Consider the following 27,173-nt stretch of genomic DNA (forward strand, 5'->3'; position numbering starts at 1 on the left):
ATTTTAGGGGCTAACTACTTGATTTTAGGGGCTAACTACATGATTATCGGGGTTAACTTCATGATTTTAGGGGCTGAATACATGATTTACAGGGTTAACTACATGATTTAAGGGGCTAACTACATAATTTTAGGGGCTAACTACATGGTTTTAGGGGCTAACTGTGATTGTATGGGGTAACTTCAGGATTTTAAGGGCTAACTATGTACTTTTAGGGGCCATTTACATGATTTTAGGGGCTAACTACATGATTGTAGGGGCTAACTACTTGATTTTAGGGGCTAAATACATGATTTTAGGGGTTAACTTCATGACTTTAAGGGATAACTATACTTTTAGGGGCTATTTACATGATTTTAGGGGCTAACTACTCGATTTTAGGGGCTAACTACATGATTATAGGGGTTAACTTCATGATTTTAGGGGCTGAATACATGATTTACAGGGTTAACTACATGATTTAAGTGGCTAACTACATGATTTTAGGGGCTAACTACATGATTTTAGAGGTTAACTTCATGATTTTAGGGGCTGACTATGTACTATTAGGGGCCATTTACATGATTTTAGGGGCTAACTACATGATTGTAGGGGCTAACTACTTGATTTTAGGGGTTAAATACATGATTTTAGGGGTCAACTTCATGACTTTAAGGGATAACTATATACTTTTAGGGGCTATTTACATGATTTTAGGGGCTAACTACTCGATTTTAGGGGCTAACTACATGACTATAGGGGTTAACTTCATGATTTTAGGGGCTGAATACATGATTTACAGGGTTAACTACATGATTTAAGGGGCTAACTACATGATTTTAGGGGCTAACTACATGATTTTAGAGGTTAACTACATGATTTTAGAGGTTAAGTTCATGATTTTAGGGGCTGACTACTTGATTTTTGGGCAGGGGTCGGCAACCTTTACCACTCAAAGAGCCATTTTGGCAAGTTTCACAAATTAAAGAAAGTAATGGGAGCCACAAAAAAAAAATTTAAATTTAAAATGAAAAACACCGCATACAAAGCTTAAATGCTTTGTGCTATGTTAACTAGGGGTCTCCGACACACGCACTTTAATGTGGAAATTTGATGTTAGTGCAGCCCGCGAGTTTTGAATGAATGGCGCTTGATAGCGTCATACTTGCCAACCCTCTCATTTTTCCCGGGAGACTCCCGAATATCAGAGCGTGATGACACTGCATTTGGCGCCCTCTACAGTCTGCCCTAACAGTGTACCTGCTCGACCACACGTAGAATTCAATTTCAGCTTGCTCACGTAAGTGACAGCGAGGCGTACTAACTCAGCAGCCACACATCTTACACTGACGGTACCAATACCCAGAATCCCATGCAGCCCTAACTCTTCCGCTCAACCAACGCACGGAGAGGGGGGGGGGGGGGGTTGATGTGTGGGGGGATTTGGTGGTAGCGGGGGTGTATAATGTAGACCGGAAGAGTTAGGGCTGCATGGGATTCTGGGTAATGGTTGTGTTGTGTTTATGTTGTGTTACGGTGGGATGTTCTCCAGAAATGTGTTTTTCATTCTTTTTTGGTGTGGGTTCACAGTGTGGCGCATATTTGTAACGTAACAATGTTAAAGTTGTTTGATACGGCTACCGTCAGTGTAAGCTGTGTGGCTGATGAGTAAGTATGCTTTGCTGTCTCCTGTGTGTGCAAGTAATAACAACATGCAACATGTGGCTGGACTGGCACGCTGTATGTAAATGCTATAGAGGACAATTACTGCAGTGCAATTAGGGCACGCCCTTTATTTAGTAATTAGAGTGTAAATATGATTAATTTTTCCCTGGGAGTAATCTATGAGGTACACAGAGATCCATAAATCTCCTGGGAAAATCGGGGGGGTCGGCATGTATGTAGCTGAGCCGCATCAGAGTGGTCAAGGAGCCGCATGCGGCTCCGGAGCCGCGGGTTGCCGACCCCTGTTTTAGGGGCTAACTACATGATTTTAGGGGCTAACTTCATGGTTTTAGGGGCTAACTATGATTGTATGGGGTAACTTCATGATTTTAAGGGCTAAATATATACTTCTAGGGTCTATTTAAATGATTTTAGGGGCTAACTACTTGATTTTAGGGGCTAACTACATGATTTTAGAGGTTAACTACATGATTTTAGAGGTTAAGTTCATGATTTTAGGGGCTGACTACTTGATTTTAGGGGCTAACTACATGATTTTAGGGGCTAACTTCATGGTTTTAGGGGCTAACTATGTGATTGTATGGGGTAACTTCATGATTTTAAGGGCTAACTATATACTTCTAGGGTCTATTTACATGATTTTAGGGGCTAACTACTTGATTTTAGGGGCTAAATACATGATTTTAGGGGTTAACTTCATGACTTTAAGGGCTGACTATATATTTTTAGGGGCTATTTACATGATTTTAGGGGCTAACTACTTGATTTTAGGGGCTAAATACATGATTTTAGGGGTTAACTTCATGACTTTAAGGGCTAACTATATACTTTTAGGGGCTCTTTACATGATTTTAGGGGCTAACTACTTGATTTTAGGGGCTAACTACTTGATTTTAGATGCTAACTACATGATTTTATGGGCTAACTACTTGATTTTAGATGCTAACTACTTGATTTTAGATGCTAGCCACTTAATTTTAGGGGCTGACTTCGTGATTTAATGGGTTAACTATATATTTTTAGGGGCTCTACATGATTTTAGATGCTAACCACTTAATTTTAGGGGCTGACTTTGTGATTTAATGGGTTAACTATATATTTTTAGGGGCTCTAAATGATTTTAGGGGCTGACTACTTGATTTTAGGGGCTGACTTTGTGATTTAATGGGTTAACTATATATTTTTAGGGGCTCTACATGATTTTAGGGGCTGACTACTTGATTTTAGGGGCTAACTACTTGATTTTAGTGGCTAACTACTTGATTTTAGATGCTATCTACTTGATTTTAGGGGCTGACTACTTGATTTTAGGGGTTGACTACTTGATTTTAGGGGCTAACTTGGTGATTTGATGGGTTTACTTGATGATTTGGGCTGACTGCTGCTCTTGTCCCTGAGGGTGGTGACTCTGAGAAGGAACCTTCTGGTACTTTGTCGGTAGCGTGGTTGAGTGAAGTAGAAGAGGATGGGGTCCAGGAAGCTGTTCATGCTGGCAAAAGGTCTGGTGCTCTTATAGATGACAGAAAAGAGGTTCCTGGTCTCGCAGGGCACACTGGGCATAGTCCGGATCAGCAGGTACAAGGTTTTGGTGAGGTGGAAGGGCAGGAAGCTGACGCAGAAGACCACCGCCACCACAACGATCATCTTCCCCGCCTTCTCGCGCTTCTCCCTCATGGCCTGCGCATTGACGCCCTGGTAGGACAGCGGGCGGCAGAGTATGAGCGCCATCCTGAAGTAGCACATCATCACGCCCATAAAAGGCAACAGGAAGCCCAGGCAGGTGAGAGCCATGCCGTACGGGTAATAGTCCACCGACTGCTTTGGCGTGCTCAAATCGTAGCAAACCGTGCGGTTCCGCTGGGTTCCTGTGGAGGCGAAGTGGAAGGTTGGCGCACAAAGGAGCGCCACCAGCAGCCACACACCTGCACATACCACCCAGGCCAGCCGCCGCCCGCCCTGCTTGTGCCACACTGCCAGGGGGTGGCAGATGCCAATGTAGCGGTGAACACTGATGCAGGTGAGGAAGAGGATGCTCCCGTGAAGATTACTGGAAGAAGAGGACAGGAGAGAAAATATACAAAATAAATGCTAATATACGAGACGTTAGCATACTTCTTAGACGGCGCCAAGTATCAAAATAAATTATTTTTAGTTCTAAACATACAAAATTTGCTAAAACGTTAGCATGCTATTATAGGAGACGTTAGAAAACTTTTAAGACAGCGCCAAGTATCAAAATCTATGATTTTTAGCTATTAACAAACAAAATTTGCTAAAAAGCTAACATAAAACATTAGCATGCTAATATAAGAGACATTAGCATACTTTCAAAATGGTGCCAATCATCAAACTCCATGATTTTTTAGGTTTAAACATATACATTTAGCTAAAAAGCTAACATAAAACATTAGCATGTTGATGTTAGCATGCTAATATAAGAGACTTCCGAGAGGGCATTCAGTATCAAAAATCCAGATTTTTAGGTTTAAACATACAAAATTGGCTAAAAAGCTAACATAAAACATTAGCATGTTGGCGTTAGCATGCTAATATAAGAGACTTCCGAGAGGGCATTCAGTATCAAAAATCCAGATTTTTAGGTTTAAACATACAAAATTGGCTAAAAAGCTAACAGAAAACATTAGCATGTTGATGTTAGCATGCTAATATAAGAGACATTAGCATACTTTCAAAATGGTGCTAATCATCAAACTCCATGATTTTTTAGGTTTAAACATATACATTTAGCTAAAAAGCTAACATAAAACATTAGCATGTTGGTGTTAGCATGCTAATATAAGAGACTTCCGAGAGGGCATTCAGTATCAAAAATCCCGATTTTTAGGTTTAAACATACAAAATTGGCTAAAAAGCTAACAGAAAACATTAGCATGTTGATGTTAGCATGCTAATATAAGAGACTTCCGAGAGGGCATTCAGTATCAAAAATCCCGATTTTTAGGTTTAAACATACAAAATTGGCTAAAAAGCTAACATAAAACATTACCATGTTGGTGTTAGCATGCTAATATAAGAGACTTCCGAGAGGGCATTCAGTATCAAAAATCCCGATTTTTAGGTTTAAACATACAAAATTGGCTAAAAAGCTAACATAAAACATTAGCATGTTGATGTTAGCATGCTAATATAAGAGACTTCCGAGAGGGCATTCAGTATCAAAAATCCAGATTTTTAGGTTTAAACATACAAAATTGGCTAAAAAGCTAACAGAAAACATTAGCATGTTGATGTTAGCATGCTAATATAAGAGACATTAGCATACTTTCAAAATGGTGCTAATCATCAAACTCCATGATTTTTTAGGTTTAAACATATACATTTAGCTAAAAAGCTAACATAAAACATTAGCATGTTGGTGTTAGCATGCTAATATAAGAGACTTCCGAGAGGGCATTCAGTATCAAAAATCCCGATTTTTAGGTTTAAACATACAAAATTGGCTAAAAAGCTAACAGAAAACATTAGCATGTTGATGTTAGCATGCTAATATAAGAGACTTCCGAGAGGGCATTCAGTATCAAAAATCCCGATTTTTAGGTTTAAACATACAAAATTGGCTAAAAAGCTAACATAAAACTTTAGCATGTTGGTGTTAGCATGCTAATATAAGAGACTTCCGAGAGGGCATTCAGTATCAAAAATCCCGATTTTTAGGTTTAAACATACAAAATTGGCTAAAAAGCTAACATAAAACATTAGCATGTTGGTGTTAGCATGCTAATATAAGAGACTTCCGAGAGGGCATTCAGTATCAAAAATCCCGATTTTTAGGTTTAAACATACAAAATTGGCTAAAAAGCTAACATAAAACATTAGCATGTTGGTGTTAGCATGCTAATATAAGAGACTTCCGAGAGGGCATTCAGTATCAAAAATCCCGATTTTTAGGTTTAAACATACAAAATTGGCTAAAAAGCTAACAGAAAACATTAGCATGTTGGCGTTAGCATGCTAATATAAGAGACTTCCGAGAGGGCATTCAGTATCAAAAATCCCGATTTTTAGGTTTAAACATAAAAAATTGGCTAAAAAGCTAACAGAAAACATTAGCATGTTGATGTCAGCATGCTAATATAAGAGACATTAGCATACTTTCAAAATGGTGCTAATCATCAAACTCCGTGATTTTTTAGGTTTAAACATATACATTTCGCTAAAAAGCTAACATAAAACTTTAGCATGTTGATGTTAGCATGCTAATATAAGAGACGTCAGCATACGTCCGAGAGGGCATTCAGTATCAAAAATCCAGATTTTTAGGTTAGCTAAAAAGCTAGCGTAAAATGTTAGTATGCTAACGTTAGCATGCTAGCACTTGACCGGATAAAAGGAAATACCAGGTGCAATATTAACTGAAAAAGCTAGCATAAAACGTTAGCATGCTAATATAAGAGGTGTTAGCATACTGCCAAACAGAGGTGGGTAGAGTAGCCAGAAATTGTACTCAAGTAAGAGTACTGTTACTTTAGAGATTTATTACTCAAGTAAAAGTAAGGAGTAGTCACCCAAATATTTACTTGAGTAAAAGTAAAAAGTATGTTGTGAAAAAACTACTCAAGTACCGAGTAACTGATGAGTAACCTGTTCGGTTAATGATGACGGCCAAACATCAACATCGATGATTTAGAAGTTTCCTTCTCACCTGTAGAACTGAAAGCGGACCATCTTACAGGCCAGGTCCCCAAAGGGCCAGTAGTCCTGACTGGCGTAGTTGTAGACCAGCAGAGGAAGTGACATCACGTACAGGAAGTCGGCCATGGCCAGGTTGAGCATGTAGATGTTGCTGCGGGTCAGAGCAGGTCTCCTCCTCCACATCTTCAGCAGCACAGCAGCGTTGAGAGGCAGACCCAGCAGGAGCACCAGCGTGTAGACCGAGGGCAGCAGGACTCGCTTGAAGTCCTCCTTGTAGGTGCAGCCAGAGACTCCTGGTCTGCTGGTGTTACTCACGCTGGCCAGCAGGACCGTGGACTCCACGCCAGAACTGAAGATGTCCCAGGACAAGGTCTGGGAGAGGACACCTTCTGTGGGCATCTTCAGATCTTCAACCAGAGACAAGGTCATCACCAACATATTAGATTGGAACTTTCATCACTTGGAGAAAAATACTCTAAAAGTACACTTAAGTGTACTTTTAGAGTATGGAAAATAGAAACTAAGGGGAATCGAATGTAAAATAAATAAATAAAAGGTAAAGGAAGGTCAATGGAAGGTAAAATAAGTAAATAAAAGAGTAAAATAAGTTAAATACAAGGTAAACGTAGTAAAAATAAGTTAAATAAAAGGCACGTAGAAAGTAAAAGAAGGACTATGAAAGGTGAAATAAGGTCAAAAGAAGGTAAATAAACAGTAGAACAATGTAACTAAAAGATAAAAGAAAAAAGATAGAAGGTAAACAGAAGGTAACGTAGGGTAAATAAAAGGTAAAAGAAGGTAACTAAAAGTAAAATAATGTCAATAAAAGGTAAAATGAGGTAAATAGAAGGTAAAATGAGGTAGATAAAAGTAAAATAATGTAAATAAAATCTAAATTAAGGTGAATAGAAGGTAAAATAGGGTAAATAAAAGGTATAAGGACGTAACTAAAAGTAAAATAATGTAAATAAAAGTTAAAATGAGGTAAATATAGGGTAAATAGAAGGTACAATAAGGTAGATAAAAGTAAAATAGTGTAAATAAAATCTAAAATAAGGTAAATAGAAGGTAACATGGGGTAAATAAAAGGTAAAAGGAGCTAACTAAAAGTAAAATAATGTAAATAAAAGTTAAAATGAGGTAAATATAAGGTAAAGTTAAATATAAGGTAAAACAAGCTAGATAAAAGTAAAATAATGTCAAGAAAATCGAAAATAAGGTGAATAGAAGGTAAAATAATGTAAATAGAAGGTAAAAAAAGGTAACTAAAAGTAAAATAATGTCAATAAAAGGTGAAATTAGGTAAATTAAGGTAGATACAAGTAAAATCATGTAAATAAAAGGTCAAAAGAGGTAAATATAAGGTAAAATAGGTGAAATAGAAGGTAAAATAAGGTAGATAAAAGTAAAATAATGTAAATCTAAAATAAGGTGAATAGAAGGTAAAATAAGGTAAACAGAAGGTAACATAGGGTAAATAAAAGGTAAAAGAAGGTAACTAAAAGTAAAAATAATGTCAATAAAAGGTCAAATGAGGTAAATAGAAGGTAACATAAGGTAGATAAAAGTAAAATAATGTAAATAAAATCTAAAATAAGGTGAATAGAAAGTAAAAATAAGGTAAATAGAAGGTAACATAGGGTAAATAAAAGGTAAAAGGAGGTAAATATAAGGTGAAGTTGAATAGAAGGTAAAATAAGCTAGATAAAAGAAAAATAATGTAAATAAAATCTAAAATGAGGTGAATAGAAGTTAAAATAAGGTAAATAGAAAGTAACACAGGGTAAATAAAAGGTAAAAGGAGGTAACTAAAAGTAAAATAATGTCAATAAAAGTTAAAATTAGGTAAATATAAGGTAAAATAAGGTAGATAAAAGTAAAATAATGTAAATAAAAGGTCAAATGAGGTAAATATAAGGTAAAATAAGTTCAATAGAAGGTAAAGTAAGGTAGATAAAAGCAAAATAATGTAAATAAAATCTAAAATAAGGTGAATAGAAGGTAAAATAAGGTAAATAGAAGGTAACATAAGGTAAATAAAGGTAAAAGGAGGTACATATAAGGTAAAGTTAAATAGAAGGTACAATAAGCTAGATAAAAGTAAAATATTATAAATGAAATCTAAAATAAGGTGAATGGAAGGTAAAATAAGGTAAATAGAAGGTAACATAGGGTAAATAAAAGGTAAAAGGAGGTAACTAAAAGTAAAATAATGTCTAAAAGTTAAAATGAGGTAAATATAAGGTCAAGTTAAATAGAAGGTACAATAAGGTAGATACAAGTAAAATAGCCATGGGCGCATAGCCATTAGTTTTCGGAATAACGTCGCCACGATAACAGGAAATGTTCCCAAATGAAAGTACCATCGCCCGCACGAACGACACCTTTCCGACGGTGTAACATATGTGGGGGTTCGTTCATCTCGTATTAGACGGAAGGGAAACGTGCGTAACTATAATAATGAAGTTTGAAGTATGAGCAATAATAATAATAATAATATGGGCTGCTTGCATTGCAGCAGGCCCATAACTACAAATATCAATCATAGACCATTTTCATCTTTTGAGAGTATCTATCTGCTTATCAGCTTTTCTTACAACACTTTCAGACCCTCTGATTCATAGCATTCTATAAGCCTTTTCTTTTCTGCTGACTCCTTCAGAATATCAGTCATACGCTTGTCAGTTTTGGCCTGAGGAGACTTTCCTGGCAATGAAGAAGTCTGAGACGTCACCACTTAAATCTTTTTAAAAGCCTTTTGATCGCAACGTTTCTGACCAACTTTCAAAGTGTGAAATGAATCAAAGGCGTGCCAAAGTAATATTGCGTACAGACATGAGTGAACACAACTCTCTCCTACTTCTCAACCTGCTCAAATATGTCCCTCTAAAGCAGGGGTGTCCAAACTACGGCCCCACGTATTTTAATTGGGCCCGCGAGACGTCATGAGCAGCATCTACTTCTATGACCCAATACAAACAACCTTCCCTAGTCATAGTGCAAACAAAAATAATAAATGCAACCAACACAAAAGGCCAACATAGATGGTCACACGTAACAAAACAAACTCACTGAACTTTGTGGTTATGATTAAAAAAACAAAAACCTCCACGGGCCATGAACAATTCTAAATTACACCCATTTAAATCCATTACAAAGCATGATGGGAAAATGCAAAACACTCACTCCACACTTATCCATGTTTGGTGCATTTTAGCTGCTTGATGTTTCTGATTGATTACACAACTTTAAGGAGGTCGTCATGAAAGTAAACAAGGTAGGAATATCCAATTATATATATATATATATATATATATATATATATATATATATATATATATATATATATATATATATATATATATATATATATATATATATATATATAATTTTATTACTATATATATATTTGTTATTTTATTACTATATACATACATACATACATATATGTATTATTTTATTACTATATATATATATATATATATATACATACATATATATACATATATATACTGTATACGGTATATATATATATATATACTGATATACTTTATACGATATATATATATATATATATATATATATATATATATATATATATATATATATATATATATATATATATATATATATATATATATATATATACATACTGATTTACTGTATACGGTATATATATATATATTAATTACTATACTATACTATTATTATATATATACAGTATATATACATATGTATATATATATATATATATTATTTTATTACTATATATATATATATATATATATATATATATATATATATACATACATATATATACAGTATATATATATATATATATATACATACATATATATACAGTATATATATATATATATATATATATATATATATATATATATATATATATATATATATATATATATATATATATACTGATATACTGTATACGATATATATATATACTGATATACTGTATACGGTATATATATATATATACTGTATATATATACTGTATATATATATATATATATATATATATATATATATATATATATATATATATATATATACATATATATATATATATATATATATATATATATATATATATATATATATATATATATATATATATATATATATATATATATATATATATATATACAGTTACTCTACATGCAGTCGACCCTCAACCAAATTTGTACTTTTCCTGTCATAAATAAAATGTTATGTTTGGATAATTATCGACCGATAATGACACTCATGTCGATAATTCCGATAAAACGAGCTGATAACAATAAAGTCGTATCTGCTCCGTGTTTGTTTTGTTTTTTAGCATGTCAGAAGAAGACATTTCACCCGTAGTTGGCAAAACGTGTTCTGCAGAAATAAACGGGGAGTGTTACATATATGAGCTTCAACACAATAAAATCTGACACAGTAAGTCATCATAAACTTCACTAAGGTGAAGATTTATGGAAGCAGTACGAAGCTGCCTGTGCTGCTTGTGCTTGAGTTAATAGCGGCGACCACAGCAAACATAAAGCCACGGGACAGATAGAAAGTGTTGTATAAGAGGCAATGGTTTGAGAAAAAAGACCGTAGGGTGCAAGAACTTAACATTTTTATGATGAACTTTATGGTTCATCTGCAGGCGGATTTTGAATGGGGAAAATGAAAAAAAAATTGGAATTATGTGAAATCTTGCATAATAAACGCAACATTGTTAATATTGCCACTACGGATAATCTTAACAAAAACTCGTCAAAACAGCCCAATACCTATAATATGGGCTTTTTAAACATAAGATCATTGTCTCCCAAGGCGTTATTGGTTAATGAGGTCATTAGAGACAACAATCTTAACGTCATTGGTCTTAGCGAAACCTGGCTCAAACCGGACGAATTTTTTGCGCTCAATGAGGCATCTCCTCCTAACTATACGAATGCGCATGTTGCCCGCCCTCTTAAAAGGGGAGGGGGTGTCGCACTAATATACAATGAAAATTTCAACCTTACCCCTAACCTAAATAATAAATATAAATCGTTTGAGGTGCTTACTATGAGGTCTGTCACACCGCTACCTCTCGACCTGGCTGTTATCTACCGCCCCCCTGGGCCCTATTCGGACTTTATCAGTGAATTCTCAGAGTTCGTTGCTGATCTAGTGACGCACGCCGACAATATAATCATAATGGGGGACTTTAATATCCATATGAATACCCCATCGGACCCTCAGTGCGTGGCGCTCCAAACCATAATTGATAGCTGTGGTCTTACACAAATAATACATGAACCCACGCATCGCAACGGTAATACAATAGATCTAGTGCTTGTCAGGGGTGTCACCACCTCCAAAGTTATGATACTTCCATATACTAAAGTAATGTCCGATCATTACCTTATAAAATTTGAAGTTTTGACTCTTTGTCAACAAGCTAATAATAATAATAACTGCTATAGCGGCCGCAACATTAATGCTGCCACAACGATGACTCTTGCTGACCTACTGCCTTCGGTAATAGCACCATTCCCAAATTATGTCGGCTCTATTGATAAACTCACTAACAACTTTGACGATGCCTTGCGCGAAATTATTGATAGTATAGCACCGCTAAAGCAAAAAAGGGCCCCTAAAAGGCGCACCCCATGGTTTACAGAAGAAATTAGAGCTCATAAATTATCATGTAGAAAACTGGAACGCAAATGGCGCGCGACTAAACTTGAGGTTTTCCATCAAGCATGGAGTGATAGTTTAATAACTTATAAACGCATGCTTACCTTAGCTAAAGCTAAATACTACTCAAATCTCATCCGCCTCAACAAAAACGATCCTAAATTTCTGTTTAGTACAGTAGCATCGCTAACCCAACAAGGGACTCCTCCCAGTAGCTCCACCCACTCGGCAGATGATTTTATGAATTTCTTTAATAAGAAAATTGAACTCATTAGAAAGGAGATTAAAGACAACGCATCCCAGCTACAACTGGGCTTTATTAACACAAATACGACTGTATATACGACGGACACTGCCCTCCAAAATAGTCTCTCTATTTTTGATGAAATAACATTAGAGGAATTATTACAGCGTGTAAGTGGGATAAAACAAACAACATGTTTACTTGACCCACTTCCTGGGAAACTTATCAAGGAACTGTTTGTATTATTAGGTCCATCAGTGTTAAATATTATAAACTTATCACTTTCCTCCGGCACTGTTCCCCTAGCATTCAAAAAAGCGGTTAGTCATCCTCTGCTCAAAAGACCTAACCTCGATCCTGACCTCATGGTAAACTACCGACCGGTCTCCCACCTTCCGTTTATTTCCAAAATTCTCGAAAAAACTGTTGCACAGCAGCTAAATGAACACTTAGTGACTAACAATCTCTGTGAACCTTTTCAATCCGGTTTCAGGGCAAATCACTCTACGGAGACAGCCCTCGCAAAAATGACTAATGATCTATTGCTAACGATGGATTCTGATGCGTCATCTATGTTGCTGCTTCTTGATCTTAGCGCCGCTTTCGATACCGTCGATCATAATATTTTATTAGAGCGTATCAAAACACGTATTGGTATGTCAGACTTAGCCTTGTCTTGGTTTAACTCTTATCTTACTGACAGGATGCAGTGCGTCTCCCATAACAATGTGACCTCGGACTATGTCAAGGTAACGTGCGGAGTTCCCCAGGGTTCGGTTCTTGGCCCTGCACTCTTTAGTATTTACATGCTGCCGCTGGGTGACATCATACGCAAGTACGGTGTTAGCTTTCACTGTTATGCTGATGACACCCAACTCTACATGCCCCTAAAGCTGACCAACACGCCGGACTGTAGTCAGCTGGAGGCGTGTCTTAATGAAATTAAACAATGGATGTCCGCTAACTTTTTGCAACTCAACGCTAAGAAAACGGAAATGCTGATTATCGGTCCTGCTAGACACCAACATCTATTTAATAATACCACCTTAACATTTGACAACCAAACAATTAAACAAGGAGACTCGGTAAAGAATCTGGGTATTATCTTCGACCCAACTCTCTCGTTTGAGTCACACATTAAGAGTGTTACTAAAACGGCCTTCTTTCATCTCCGTAATATCGCTAAAATTCGTTCCATCTTGTCCACTAGCGACGCTGAGATCATTATTCATGCGTTCGTTACGTCTCGTCTCGATTACTGTAACGTATTATTTTCGGGCCTCCCTATGTCTAGCATTAAAAGATTACAGTTGGTACAAAATGTGGCTGCAAGGCTTTTGACAAAAACAAGAAAGTTTGATCATATTACGCCTATACTGGCTCACTTGCACTGGCTTCCTGTGCACTTAAGATGCGACTTTAAGGTTTTACTACTTACGTATAAAATATTACACGGTTTAGCTCCAGCCTATCTCGCCGATTGTATTGTACCATATGTCCCGACAAGAAATCTGCGTTCAAAGAACTCCGGCTTATTAGTGATTCCCAGAGCCAAAAAAAAGTCTGCGGGCTATAGAGCGTTTTCTATTCGGGCTCCAGTACTCTGGAATGCCCTCCCGGTAACAGTTAGAGATGCTACCTCAGTAGAAGCATTTAAGTCCCATCTTAAAACTCATTTGTATAATCTAGCCTTTAAATAGACCCCCCCTTTTTTAGACCAGTTGATCTGCCGTTTCTTTTCTTCTCTCCTCTTCTCCCCTGTCCCTTGCGAGGGGGAGTTGCATAGGTCCGGTGGCCATGGATGAAGTGCTGGCTGTCCAGAGCCGGGACCCCGGGTGGACCACTAGCCTGTGCATCGGTTGGGGACATCTCTGCGCTGCTGACCCGTCTCCGCTCGGGATGGTTTCCTGTTGGCCCCGCTGTGGACTGGACTCCCGCTGATGTGTTGGATCCACTGTGGACTGGACTTTCACAATGTTATGTCAGACCCACTCGACATCCGTTGCTTTCGGTCTCCCCTAGAGGGGGGGGGTTACCCACATATGCGGTCCTCTCCAAGGTTTCTCATAGTCATTCGCCGACGTCCCACTGGGGTGAGTTTTTCCTTGCCCGTATGTGGGCTCTGTACCGAGGATGTCGTTGTGGCTTGTACAGCCCTTTGAGACACTTGTGATTTAGGGCTATATAAATAAAAAAAGAAAAAAAAAAAAAAAATCTGGGAATTTTGCTATAATTGTTGAAGTAGAGCAAACAATTCCTGAACAGGCTGAATAGTTTGAAGTTGAAACAGTTTGAATCAGATTAAAATTGTGGAACTTTGAAAAATGTCCCATTGACTTAAAGGGGAATTTCCATACAATTTGGGAATTTCAAGAAAAGCGGGAATTTTTTTTTAAACTGATAAACAACTTGAATGTTCTTAATAAGTCGAAATGGTTGGTGTTGGAATTTTTCAAATCGGTCGAGAAATGCTGAAGTAGTAACATTTTGAATTGAGATATGGTACTACGGAATTCCTAGAATTTCTGGAAAACCGGGAATTTTTCCCGTTCAAAAAAAAACTTAGTTTTTTTGTCCTGAAAAATGTCCCATTGATTTAAAGGGGGATTTCCATACAATTTAGGAATTTCGGGAAAAAAAATGTTTAAATGGTAAAAACATTTGAATGTTCTGAATAAGTTGAAATGGTTGGTGTTGGAATTTTTCAAATCGGTGGAAAAATGTTGAATTAGTAACATTTTGAATTGCGAAATGGTATTATGGAATTCCTGGAATTTCCTAAAAAAAAACGGGAATTTTTCCAGTTCAAAAATCAACTTCGTTTTTTTTCCTGATTAAGAGGAATGTTTGGACGGTGGAACGGTTGAAGTGTGTTGAAAAATGTGGAAGGAGTAGTCGACAGAAAAAAAGGGTGGAAATAGGGCTTTGGAAAATCCAGAATTCTGGAAAATCCTGGAATTTTTTTGAACTTAGAAAAAAGGTAGTTTGAATTTCCAGAATGGTGGAATGGGTTGAAGGTGGAATGGTGTGAATAGGTTGAAAAATGTGGAAATGGTGGAAGTTTGAAAAATGGCCAATTCATTTTGAATGGGGAAAATGTCCCGGAAAATTTGGAATTCTGGGAAATCTGGGAATTTTTCCCGAATAGGTTGAACAGTTTGAAGTTGGATTGGTTTGAATCAGATGAAAATTGTGAGAATTGTGAAACTTTGAAAAATGTCCCATTGATTTAAAGGGGGATTTCCATACAATTTGGGAATTTCGGAAAAAAAATGTTTAACCTGGTAAAAAAATTTGAATGTTCTGAATAAGTTCAAATGGTTGGTGTTGGAATTTTTTTAATCGGTGGAGAAATGTTGAAGTAGTAACATTTTGAATTGAGAAATGGTATTATGGAATTCCTGGAATTTCCTAAAAAAAACGGGAATTTTTCCAGTTCAAAAATCAACTTCGTTTTTTGTCCTGATTAAGAGGAATGTTTGGACGGTGGAACGTTTGAAAAATGTGGAAGGAGTAGTCGACAGAAAAGAGGGTGGAAATAGGGCTTTGGAAAATCAAGAATTCTGGAAAATCCTGGATTTTTTTTTAACTTGGAAAAAATTTGGTTTGAATTTCCAGAATGGTGGAATGTGTTGAAGGTGGAATGGTGTGAATAGGTTGAAAAATGTGGAAATGGTGGAAATTTGAAAAATGGCCAATTAATTTTGAATGGGAAAATGTCCCGGAAAATTTGGAATTCTGTGAAATCTGGGAATTTTTCAAGGGGAAAGCCCGCGATTCCCGAATAGGCTGAACAGTTTGAAGTTGGAATGGTTTGAATCAGATGAAAATTGTGGGAATTGTGAAACTTTGAAAAATGTCCCATTGATTTAAAGGGGGATTTCCATACAATTTGGGAATTTCTGAAAAAAAAATGTTAAACTGGTAAAAAAATGTTGAATGTTCTGAATAAAATGAAATGGTTGGTGTTGGAATTTTTCAAACCGTAGGAGAAATGTTGAAGAAGTAACATTTTGAATTGAGAAATGGTACTATGTAATTCCTGGAATTTCCTAAAAAAACGGGAATTTTTCCAGTTCAAAAAACAACTTTGTTATAACAAGTGGACAGTACAGTTATCATAATCAGCTCATTTTTACACATTACTAGGTTTAAAGGTTTAAATGTTTATATCAAACCAAGAATGTGTTCCTGGGGGGGAAACAAACACTCGTGTGTTTTGTTCCATCTCATTTGGTTGTGCACAAGAAATGACTGCAGACGTTGACAGAAGAGTACCGTTGGACTTTTAACTGACAGTGTTATGGTTTCACCAGGAGTGAGAAGTGAGAAAGCTCGTTGTTTCCTGCAAGTCCTTGCATGCAAATGACCAAGCGAGGCAGGAAACATGCCAACTGAATGTGTTCCTGTCATAACATTACAGACCACAGACAGAAGAAAAAGAAAAAAAAGAGTGGAGAATGCGGGCATCGATCCCGCTACCTCTCGCATGCTAAGCGAGCGCTCTACCATTTGAGCTAATTCCCCCGCTGCTCCTTCAGCTGCTGGAATGGCCAGGAGTCGTATTGCGAGGACATCTTTAGCGCTCCGCACGGGTCACAAGTTCATGTTTGCACTGCACTCATCTTTAGCAGCACGCTTTCATGGCCATTAGCAAATAGCCAGTGTTAATGATTAATCAGTGTTAATGATTAATCAGTGTTAATGACTCATCAATGTTAATGATTAATCAGTGTTAATGACTCATCAGTGTTAATGATTAATCAGTCTTAATGACTCATCAGTCTTAATGATTAATCAGTAATAATAATAATAAAAATTATGGATGTCCGATAATGACTTTTTGCCGATATTCCGATATTGTCCAACTCTTTAATTACCGATACCGATATCAACCGATATATGCAGTCGTGGAATTAACACATTATTATGCCTAATTTGGACAACCAGGTATGGTGAAGATAAGGTACTTTTTAAAAAAATTAGTAAAACAAGATAAATAAATTAAAAATATTTTCTTGAATAAAAAAGAAAGTACAACAATATAAAAACAGTTACATAGAAACTAGTAATGAATGAAAATGAGTAAAATGAACTGTTAAAGGTTAGTACTATTAGTGGAGCAGCAGCACGCACAATCGTGTGTGCTTACGGACTGTATCCCTTGCAGACTGTATTGATATATATTGATATATAATGTAGGAAGCAGAATATTAATAACAGAAAGAAACAACCCTTTTGTGTGAATGAGTGTAAATGAGGGAGGGAGGTTTTTTGGGTTGGTGCACTAATTGTAAGTGTATATTGTGTTTTTTATGTTGATTTAATTAAAAATAAAAAAAATAAAAAAAATAAATTAAAAAACGATACCGATAATAAAAAAAACGATACCGATAATTTCCGATATTACATTTTAACGCATATATCGCCGATAATATCGGCAGGCCGATATTATCGGACATCTCTAATAAAAATAATAGATTTTATTTGTAAAAAGCAAACAACCTCAAAGTGCTACAGTGTATTAAAAAAACATAAAATAAAAAGATAATTAAAAAAAAAACTAGAACAGCCTAATAGCTAGAAATAGTATGTATATATCTAAAAAAATATATATATTATTTTTGGAGCAAACGAGTGCTAAAATGTTCAGGTATACAAAAGGGTCCCACTCATAAATACATCAAAAATAATTCACACATCATTTGTAATTATTTTTTTAACTTTCAACCCTCAAACCTCTAAATCAACTTTTTTTGTTGTTTTTTTTTCATAACATTTTTGTCATAGAATACTTTGTATTGTAAGGCAAAAACACAAAATATGCAATATTTCCCCCTCAAAAATATTTCAAAGTGAATTATTTGATGTGAAATAGTTGGAGCCTTGAATAGATTAATAATTCATAACATTGATTTATTACTATTTTTTGAACAATGACAGTTAAAAAAAAAAATCACACTAAAATCCCCAGGGATCCAAAAAGGGTCCCACTCTTAAAAGTGTTAAAAATAAGTCATATATTGATTTTTTTAATGTTTATTTTCTCTAGGTCAACTTCAGATCTATCAGTCGAGAATACATCTTTATTAATTTTTACGTTTTATGCCTTTGTTGTCCAAGAAAACTTCGTTTTTATATGGCAAACACACCAAATATGCAATATTTCCTCCCCAAAATATGTTAGTGGCATATTTCATGTGAAGTAATCGGAGCCTTGAATAGATCAATAATTCATAACAATAATTGGTTTTGATTCATTATTATTTTTTGGGCAAACGAGTCCAAAAAAAAAAAAAAAAAAAAATCACACTAAAATTTTCAGGTATCTAAAAGGGTCCCACTCATAAATACATCAAAATAAGTCACACATCATTTTATTTATTTTTTTTAACTTTCAACCCTCAAATCTCTAAATCAACTTTTCAAGTTTTTTAATTTTGTTTTTTTTATAAAAATGTTGTCATACAATACTTTGTATTTTAAGGCCAAAATACAAAATATGCAATATTTCCCCCTTTTTTGAACAATGACAGTTAAAAATAAATCACACTAAAATCCCCAGGGATCCAAAAGGGTCCCACTCTTAAAAGTGTTATACATATTTATTAATTTTTTTTTTGTTTTTTTGTTTGTTTGTTTGTTTTATGCCTTTGCTGTCCAAGAAAACACACAAAATATGCAATATTTCCTCCCCAAAATATGTTAGTGGCATATTTCATGTGAAATAATCGGAGCCTTGAATAGATTAATAATTCCTTACAACATTGATTTTGATTCATTATTATTTTTTGAGCTAACGAGTCAAAAGAAAAAAAAATCACACTAAAATTCTCGGGTATCCAAAAGGGTCCCACTCATAAATACATCAAAATAAGTCAAATATTATTTGTATTTTTTTTTTTTTTACTTTCAACCCTCAAATCTCTAAATCAACTTTTTTTTATTTTGTTTGTTTTATAACATTTTTGTCATAGAATACTTTGTATTTAAAGGAAAAAACACAAAATATACAATATTTCCCCCTCATAAATATTTCAATGTGAATTATTTGATGTGAAATAGTTGGAACCTTGAATAAATTAATAATTCATAACATTGATTTTAATTCTTTTTTTTTTTTTTTATGTTTATTTTCTCTAGATCAACTTCAGATCTATCAGTCGAGAATACATCTTTAGTAATTTTTATGTTTGTTTTTTTCTTGTTTGTTTTATGCCTTTGCTGCCTTAGTTTTTATATGGCAAACACACCAAATATGCAACATTTCCTCCCCAAAATATGTTAGTGGCATATTTCATGTGAAGTAATTGGAGCCTTGAATAGATCAATAATTCATAACATTGATTTTGATACATTATTATTTTTAGAGGTAACGAGTCAAAAGAAAGAAAAAAAACCACTAAAATTCTCAGGTATCTAAAAGGGTCCTACTCATAAATACATCAAAATAAGTCACATATTATTTGTTTTTTTAACTTTCAACCTTCAAATCTGAAAATCAACTTTTTTTATTTTGTTTGTTTTATAACATTTTTGTCATAGAATACTTTGTATTTTAAGGAAAAAACACAAAATATACAATATTTCCCCCTCAAAAACATTTCAATGTGAATTATTTGATGTGAAATAGTTGGAGCCTTGAATAAATTAATAATTCATAACATTGATTTTAATTCATTATTTTTTTTTTTTTATGTTTATTTTCTCTAGATCAACTTCAGATCTATCAGTCGAGAATACATCTTTATTCATTTTTACGTGGTTTTTTTTCTTGTTTGTTTTATGCCTTTGCTGTCCAAGAAAACTTAGTTTTTATATGGCAAACACACCAAATATGCAACATTTCCTCCCCAAAATATGTTAGTGGCATATTTCATGTGAAGTAATTGGAGCCTTGAATAGGTCAATAATTCATAACAACATTGATTTTGATTCATTATTATTTTTTGAGCTAACGAGTCCAAAATTTTTTTTTAAAAATCACACAAAATTTTCAGGTATCTAAAAGGGTCCCACTCATAAATACATCAAAATAAGTCACACATCATTTGTATTTTTTTTTTTTTTTACTTTCAACCCTCAAACCTCTAAATCAACTTTTCAAGTTGTTTTATTATGTTTGTTTGATAACATTTTTGTCATAGAATACTTTGTATTTTAAGGCAAAAATACAAAATATGCAATATTTCCCCTTCAAAAATATTTCAAAGTGAATTATTTGATGTGAAATAGTTGGAGCCTTGAATAGATTAATAATTCATAACATTGATTTATTACTATTTTTTGAACAATGACAGTTAAAAAAAAATCAAATTAAATCCCTAGGGATCCAAAAAGGGTCCCACTCTTAAAAGTGTTAAAAAATAAGTCATAAATAGATTTTTTTATGTTTATTTTCTCTAGGTCAACCTCAGATCTATCAGTCGAGAATACATCTTTATTAATTTTTACATTTTATGCCTTTGTTGTCCAAGAAAACTTCGTTTTTTATATGGCAAACACACCAAATATGCAATATTTCCTCCCCAAAATATGTTAGTGGCATATTTCATGTGAAGTAATCGGAGCCTTGAATAGATCAATAATTCATAACAATAATTGATTTTGATTCATTATTATTTTTTGAGCAAACAAGTCCAAAAAAAAAAAAAAATTCACACTACTTTCAGGTATCTAAAAGGGTCCCACTCATAAATACATCAAAATAAGTCACACATCATTTGTATTTATTTTTTTTAACTTTCAACCCTCAAATCTCTAAATCAACTTTTCAAGTTTTTTTATTTTGTTTTTTTTATAACATTTTTGTCATAGAATACTTTGTATTTTAAGGCCAAAATACAAAATATGCAATATTTCCTCCTTTTTTGAACAATGACAGTTAAAAAAAACACACTAAAATCCCCAGGGATCCAAAAGGGTCCCACTCTTAAAAGTGTTAAAAATAAGTCATATATTGATTTTTTTTATGTTTATTTTCTCTAGATCAACTTCAGATCTATCAGTCGAGAATACATCTTTAGTCATTTTTACGTGTTTTTTTTTCTTGTTTGTTTTATGCCTTTGCTGCCTTTGTTTTTATATGGCAAACACACCAAATATGCAATATTTTCTCCCCAAAATATGTTAGTGGCATATTTCATGTGAAGTAATTGGAGCCTTGAATAGGTCAATAATTCATAACATTGATTTTGATACATTATTATTTTTTGAGCTAACGAGTCAAAAGACAAAAAAAAAAATCCCACTAAAATTCTCAGGTATCTAAAAAAATGCCACTCATAAACACATTCCACCTGCTTGCTATTTTAGTCCACTTTTTTTTGTAAGAGTATTTTTAGAATGTACCGCGGTCCGTTAAAAAAATGAGCTGCGGGCCACAAAAAGGCCCCCGTGTCACACTTTGAACACCCCCTGTAGTAAGCCCTCGAGCATTGGCATTATCGGCAAATGTCACTGGCATGAAAGACTAGGATTTAGTAACTGTGGTCAGTCCAAGGTGCCGCATTAGTGTGAGTCACTAAGTAGCAGAGAAACAGGAAGTCAGAGTGGAGGGTGTGTCAGAAAGTCAAATACCTGAGATGACAAACATCTTCACCCTCCATGTTTTTAAATCAATCATAGTTCATCATCATCTCACGTAAACTAATGTGACATCTTAAAACGTTTTGGTTCACTCCTTTAGCACACGTTGCTAAAGGAGTCCACGTAAACAACTGTAATACTATACCAATGTAAAGCATTATTATTATTAGTAGTAGTACTGCCAGTACTCACCCTGCAGCAGCTGAATAGTGCAAGAAGCACACACACGTCAACTCCAAACGTGTGGAAACCAAAGTCGGACAAACTAAACAGCCTTAAGGATCGTGAGGAATCTGGGCTAAAAAAACCATTGACAGTGCCAAAGAGCCATGATGAAACCTGCAAGTCCGTCATGTACCGTAAGTCATTTGTGTTCAATTTAAGGCCCGGGGCTACTTTTTTGTTGGCCCTCCAATTTTAAATGAAATCATTATAAATGAGAGTAATTTTAGTCCATTTTATTTTCTTTGATATTTTGTATGTATTTAACCTCTTTTTAGTTAAATGTTTATTTAAATCGACAGATTAATCGATTATCAAATTAGTTGTTAGTTGCAGCCCTAATATATATATATTTATACATATATATGTATATATATATGTATATATATAATATATATATATATATGTTATATATATATATAATATATATGTTACATATATAACATATATATATATATATATATATATATATATATATATATATATATATATATATATATGTTATATATATAATATATATATATGTTATATATGTAATATATATATAATATATATACACTACTGTTCAAAAGTCACATTGAAATGTCCTTATTTTTGAAGGAAAAGCACTGTACTTTTCATGGAAGATAACTTTAAACTAGTCTTAACTTGAAAGAAATACACTCTATACATTGCTAATGTGCTAAATGACAATTCTAGCTGCAAATGTCTGCTTTTTGGTGCAATATCTACATAGGTGTATAGAGGCCCATTTCCAGCAACTATCACTCCAGTGTTCTAATGGTACAATGTGTTTGCTCGTTGGCTCAGAAGGCTAATTGATGATTAGAAAACCCTTGTGCAATCATGTTCACACATCTGAAAACAGTTTAGCTCGTTACAGAAGCTACAAAACTGACCTTCCTTTGAGCAGATTGAGTTTCTGGAGCATCACATTTGTGGGGTCAATTAAACGCTCAAAATGGCCAGAAAAAGAGAACTTTCATCTGAAACTCCACAGTCTATTCTTGTTCTTAGAAATGAAGGCTATTCCACAAAATTGTTTGGGTGACCCCAAACTTTTGAACGGTAGTGTATATATATATATATATATATATATCCCACCTTCTACCTTCCTAGTCACGTCCGTTGTGTCCTTGGGCAAGACACTTCACCCTTTGCCTCTGATGGCTGCTGGTTAGCGCCTTGCATGGCAGCTCCCGCCATCAGTGTGTGAATGTGTGTGTGAATGGGTGAATGGGTAAATAGTGTCAAAGCGCTTTGAGTACCTTGAAGGTAGAAAAGCGCTAAACAAGTATAACCCATTTATCATTTATAAAAAAAATTGTTCGATAAAACTTTCGATTTTTTTTTTTCCTTCCGAAGTTTGCTTGCATTGACAAAGACGGTCTGGTAACTGAGCAACGCAGGAAGCGATCACTGATCAGCCAATCAGGTGACAGTATCAACAATCAAGTTTGGTTGATTCTTGGCGTGGAGTGAGAAGAGAAAGTCAAAGTGAAGAAACTGTGGTAAAAAGAGGAAAGGTATGTTTTTTTTGGGATGTTTTTCAAAGGGACCGTAGTCAGACCAAAGTGGTCTGTAAACGACGCAAGGCAAGACCGCTAATACCACGCCACCTCAGCTCACCCTTTAGAGCACAGCTATAACTTCCTACTTCTTCTCAGGTTTCTCTATGTTTACATTTTCACACTCTGCACTATTTTCTTACACTTTACAAAGCATTTCTTACATATTCCTTCATTTTTAAGAGCTTTTTGTTAAGTGCTCAATGGGATTTTAATGTTTTGTCGACATTTTTTGGAGTGTTTTCCATGCTTGTGTCAACATTTCCTTCCTGCCTTGATCGCTGATGGATAATCCAATCCACTTTATTTGTATAGCACATTTAAACAACAGAAATGTTTCCAAAGTGCTGCACAACGATATTAAAAACAATATTCAAATATTATCCTTAGCTCCACCAATGACTGAGTAAAAACAAAAAAACAAAATAAATACAAAACCAATATAAAAACAATATGATTAAAAACGAAATAATTAGAGGAAGGTTACATTTCAAATAAAACCTATTTTTCTCCTGCCCCTTATTGTCCATAGGTCATAAAAATATTATGATCGATGTCGGCCGATATCAAACACTAAAATCGCGATACAGTTATGCAGTCAAATCGCCCAGTCCTAATATGACTCAGGGGCGTCACTAGCTTTTATGGCAAGCCGTTAAGGAAATTAAATATACATGGAAGTCTGAATAGAAATGAGAAATGTTTATATATATACTGTAAATAAGAAAGACTTAGAGTCCGTCTGCTGATCTGAAAAAGAGCCAAAGCTGTCAAAGAGCTGAGGGACCATCTTCAAAGTGCAATGCTGAAACAAATAATGCAAACAATAAAATGTAACTTCCAGGGTTTGAGATTAACGTAGTCCCGTCATCCCGGGGACGGTAAAAAAAAATGCACGGGACGAAATTAAATGCTCCCCGATACGATGGCTTTTAACCATTTTTTTTCTTTTTCTTTTTATGTATTTATTCATTTTACATTTTATATTAAATGTCTTGGTTTTTCCACCCTCTGAAAATCCTATGAAATGTTTAACAAGCCATCCTATAATAATACAACAGCTATTAATGTAACAATACAATAAAACAAATATATTTAATCATGTTTTTTTTCATTATTTTAACAATAGGCTAATGCATATTACTTTATATAGATTCTACAAGAAACACAAAACTTAAAAACTAAATTATTTACAATTGCAGACACAAGGTTCTTGTTCTGCAGTGCTGTGTGCTAATGTGCTTCGTACACCTGCAGGACCGCAGGCAAGGTCGCATGAGAAAATGCGGACTGGATTTTGAGTGATGTGGGCATTTTCTATATCAGGGGTCACCAACGCGGTGCCCGCGGGCACCAGGTAGCCCGTAAGGACCAGATGAGTAGCCCGCCGGCCTGTTCTAAAAATAGCTCAAATAGCAGCACTCACCAGTGAGCTGCCTCTATTTTTTAAATGTTATTTATTTACTAGCAAGCTGGTCTCGCTTTGCCCGACATTTTTAATTCTAAGAGAGACAAAACTCAAATAGAATTTGAAAATCCAAGAAAATATTTTAAAGTCTTGGTCTTCACTTGTTTAAATAAATTCATTAATTTTTTTTACTTTGCTTCTTATAACTTTCAGAAAGACAAATTTAGAGAAAAAATACAACCTTAAAAATGATTTTAGGATTTTTAAACACATATACCTTTTTACCTTTTAAATTCCTTCCTCTTATTTCCTGACAATTTAAATCAATGTTCAAGTAAATGTATTTTTTTTTTATTGTAAAGAATAATAAATAAATTGTAATTTAATTCTTCATTTTAGCTTCTGTTTTTTCGACGAAGAATATTTGTGAAATATTTCTTCAAACATATTATGATTAAAATTCAAAAATATTATTCTGGCAAATCTAGAAAATCTGTAGAATCAAATTTAAATCTTATTTCAAAGTCTTTTGAATTTATTTTTAAATTTTTGTTCTGGAAAATCTAGAAGAAACAATGATTTGTCTTTGTTAGAAATATAGCTTGGTCCAATTTGTTATATATTCTAACAAAGTGCAGATTGGATTTTAACCTATTTAAAACATGTCATCAAAATTCTAAAATTAATCTTAATCAGGAAAAATTACTAATGATGTTCCATAAATTATTTTTTAAATTTTTTAAAAAGATTCGTATTAGCTAGTTTTTCTCTTTTTTTTTCGGTTGAATTTTGAATATTAAGGGGTCGAAATTGAAGATAAACTATGTTTCAAAATTTAATTGTCATTTTTTTTCGTGTTTTCTCCTCTTTTAAACCATTCAATTAAGTGTAAATATCATTAATTATTAATAATAACATAGAGTTAAAGGTAAATTGAGCAAATTGGCTATTTCTGGCAATGTATCTAAGTGTGTATCGAACTGGTAGCCCTTCGCATTAATCAGTACCCAAGAAGTAGCTCTTGGTTTCAAAAAGGTTGGTGACCCTTGTTCTATATGAACAAGTCCAAGGACCGCAAGCAAGGTCGCAGAGAAAATGCGGACTGGATTTTGAGTGATGTGGGCATTTTCTATATGAACAAGTCCAAGGACCGCAAGCAAGGTCGCAGAGAAAATGCGGACTGGATTTTGAGTGATGTGGGCATTTTCTATATGAACAAGTGGAATGGATTGGATACCGACACACTAAAGGGGCTCTCTACCTTACACTATGAAACTGAGTGAATAATGACAGGTTATATGATTATTTATTTAAACTCATATTCGGGCCACTTTATAATGAATATGTCGGCATGTATTTGTAAAAAAATAATAATAAAAAAAATGAAAAAAATATTTGATTTTTTTTTAACACCAAATTATTTAGGGGGGCTTAAGAACATTTTAGGGGGGCTTGAGCCCCCCAAAATAGGCCTAACAACGCCAATGATATGACTGTTGTACATTTTTGTCTTTTCAGACAAAACATCCCAGAATAAGGACTTAAAGACGTCTTAATTCATGTAAATGGGAGAAAAAGAGGAATTTTAACTTACCTTTGGTGTCGGTGATGAAATAAATGAGGTATTAATCAGCAGGTTGACTTCGCCATGACACAAGAATCCTCCCGCTCGTCCCAAACCTCACACACTTGATTTGAAAGTGAAAGTAAATCACCTCTCGCCATTTAATCGCGACATTAACGTCAAGTTGGACTTTTTGTCGCCGCTTACCTGCCGCAAAGTGAAAGTTTGAAGAAGATAGTCGGAGCTGGAGCGTGTTCGCGGGTCACTACCAGTGGGGCAGACCCGCGCCTGCGCACTACGTCCGAAACAGTGGGTAGTTCACTGCCGCTGTCTTGTGTCGGATTTTTGTGCTTTACAGCCTAATTAGACATTTTACTTCACTCCCGAAGCCACATTCTCTTAGGTTCGGACTAGTTTTGATTCAAATAAGTAAGTTACGTTTTTTTCGTGTAGCACTTTTCACGAAGAAACCTCACAAACAGCTGACAATATCTTTGGTTAATTTAAAAGTAAACGTGCTGTGTTGTGTTTGGGTGCGTTTGGTGTTTTACAGTTGTTACTTAGCACATACAACACAGTAAT

General features: G+C 34.5%; 1 protein-coding gene and 1 non-coding gene across 3 annotated transcripts; both read right to left on the minus strand.

Annotated features, from left to right (window-relative positions):
* Positions 1 to 1,484: 1,484 nt before the first annotated feature.
* LOC133663711 (P2Y purinoceptor 3) lies at positions 1,485 to 26,863 on the minus strand. Of its 2 annotated transcripts, XM_062068394.1 has the most exons (4): positions 26,799 to 26,863; positions 26,622 to 26,715; positions 6,329 to 6,725; positions 1,485 to 3,712 (listed from the first exon to the last, which is right to left on the minus strand). In XM_062068394.1, the coding sequence occupies exons 3-4, from the start codon at positions 6,715 to 6,717 to the stop codon at positions 3,001 to 3,003; spliced, it is 1,101 nt and encodes a 366-aa protein (XP_061924378.1). In that variant the 5' UTR covers positions 6,718 to 6,725; positions 26,622 to 26,715; positions 26,799 to 26,863; the 3' UTR covers positions 1,485 to 3,000. The 2 variants fall into 2 exon arrangements, with proteins under 2 accessions (XP_061924378.1, XP_061924377.1); XM_062068393.1 differs by lacking the exons at positions 26,622 to 26,715; positions 26,799 to 26,863 and having other exon boundaries at positions 6,329 to 7,567.
* On the minus strand, positions 16,696 to 16,768 carry trnaa-agc (transfer RNA alanine (anticodon AGC)). The gene has a single exon. It is a non-coding gene; the product is annotated as a tRNA-Ala (tRNA).
* Positions 26,864 to 27,173: the final 310 nt, after the last annotated feature.

Source organism: Entelurus aequoreus, linkage group LG13 (assembly GCF_033978785.1).
Source record: "Entelurus aequoreus isolate RoL-2023_Sb linkage group LG13, RoL_Eaeq_v1.1, whole genome shotgun sequence".
NCBI classification, from domain to species: Eukaryota; Metazoa; Chordata; class Actinopteri; order Syngnathiformes; family Syngnathidae; genus Entelurus; species Entelurus aequoreus.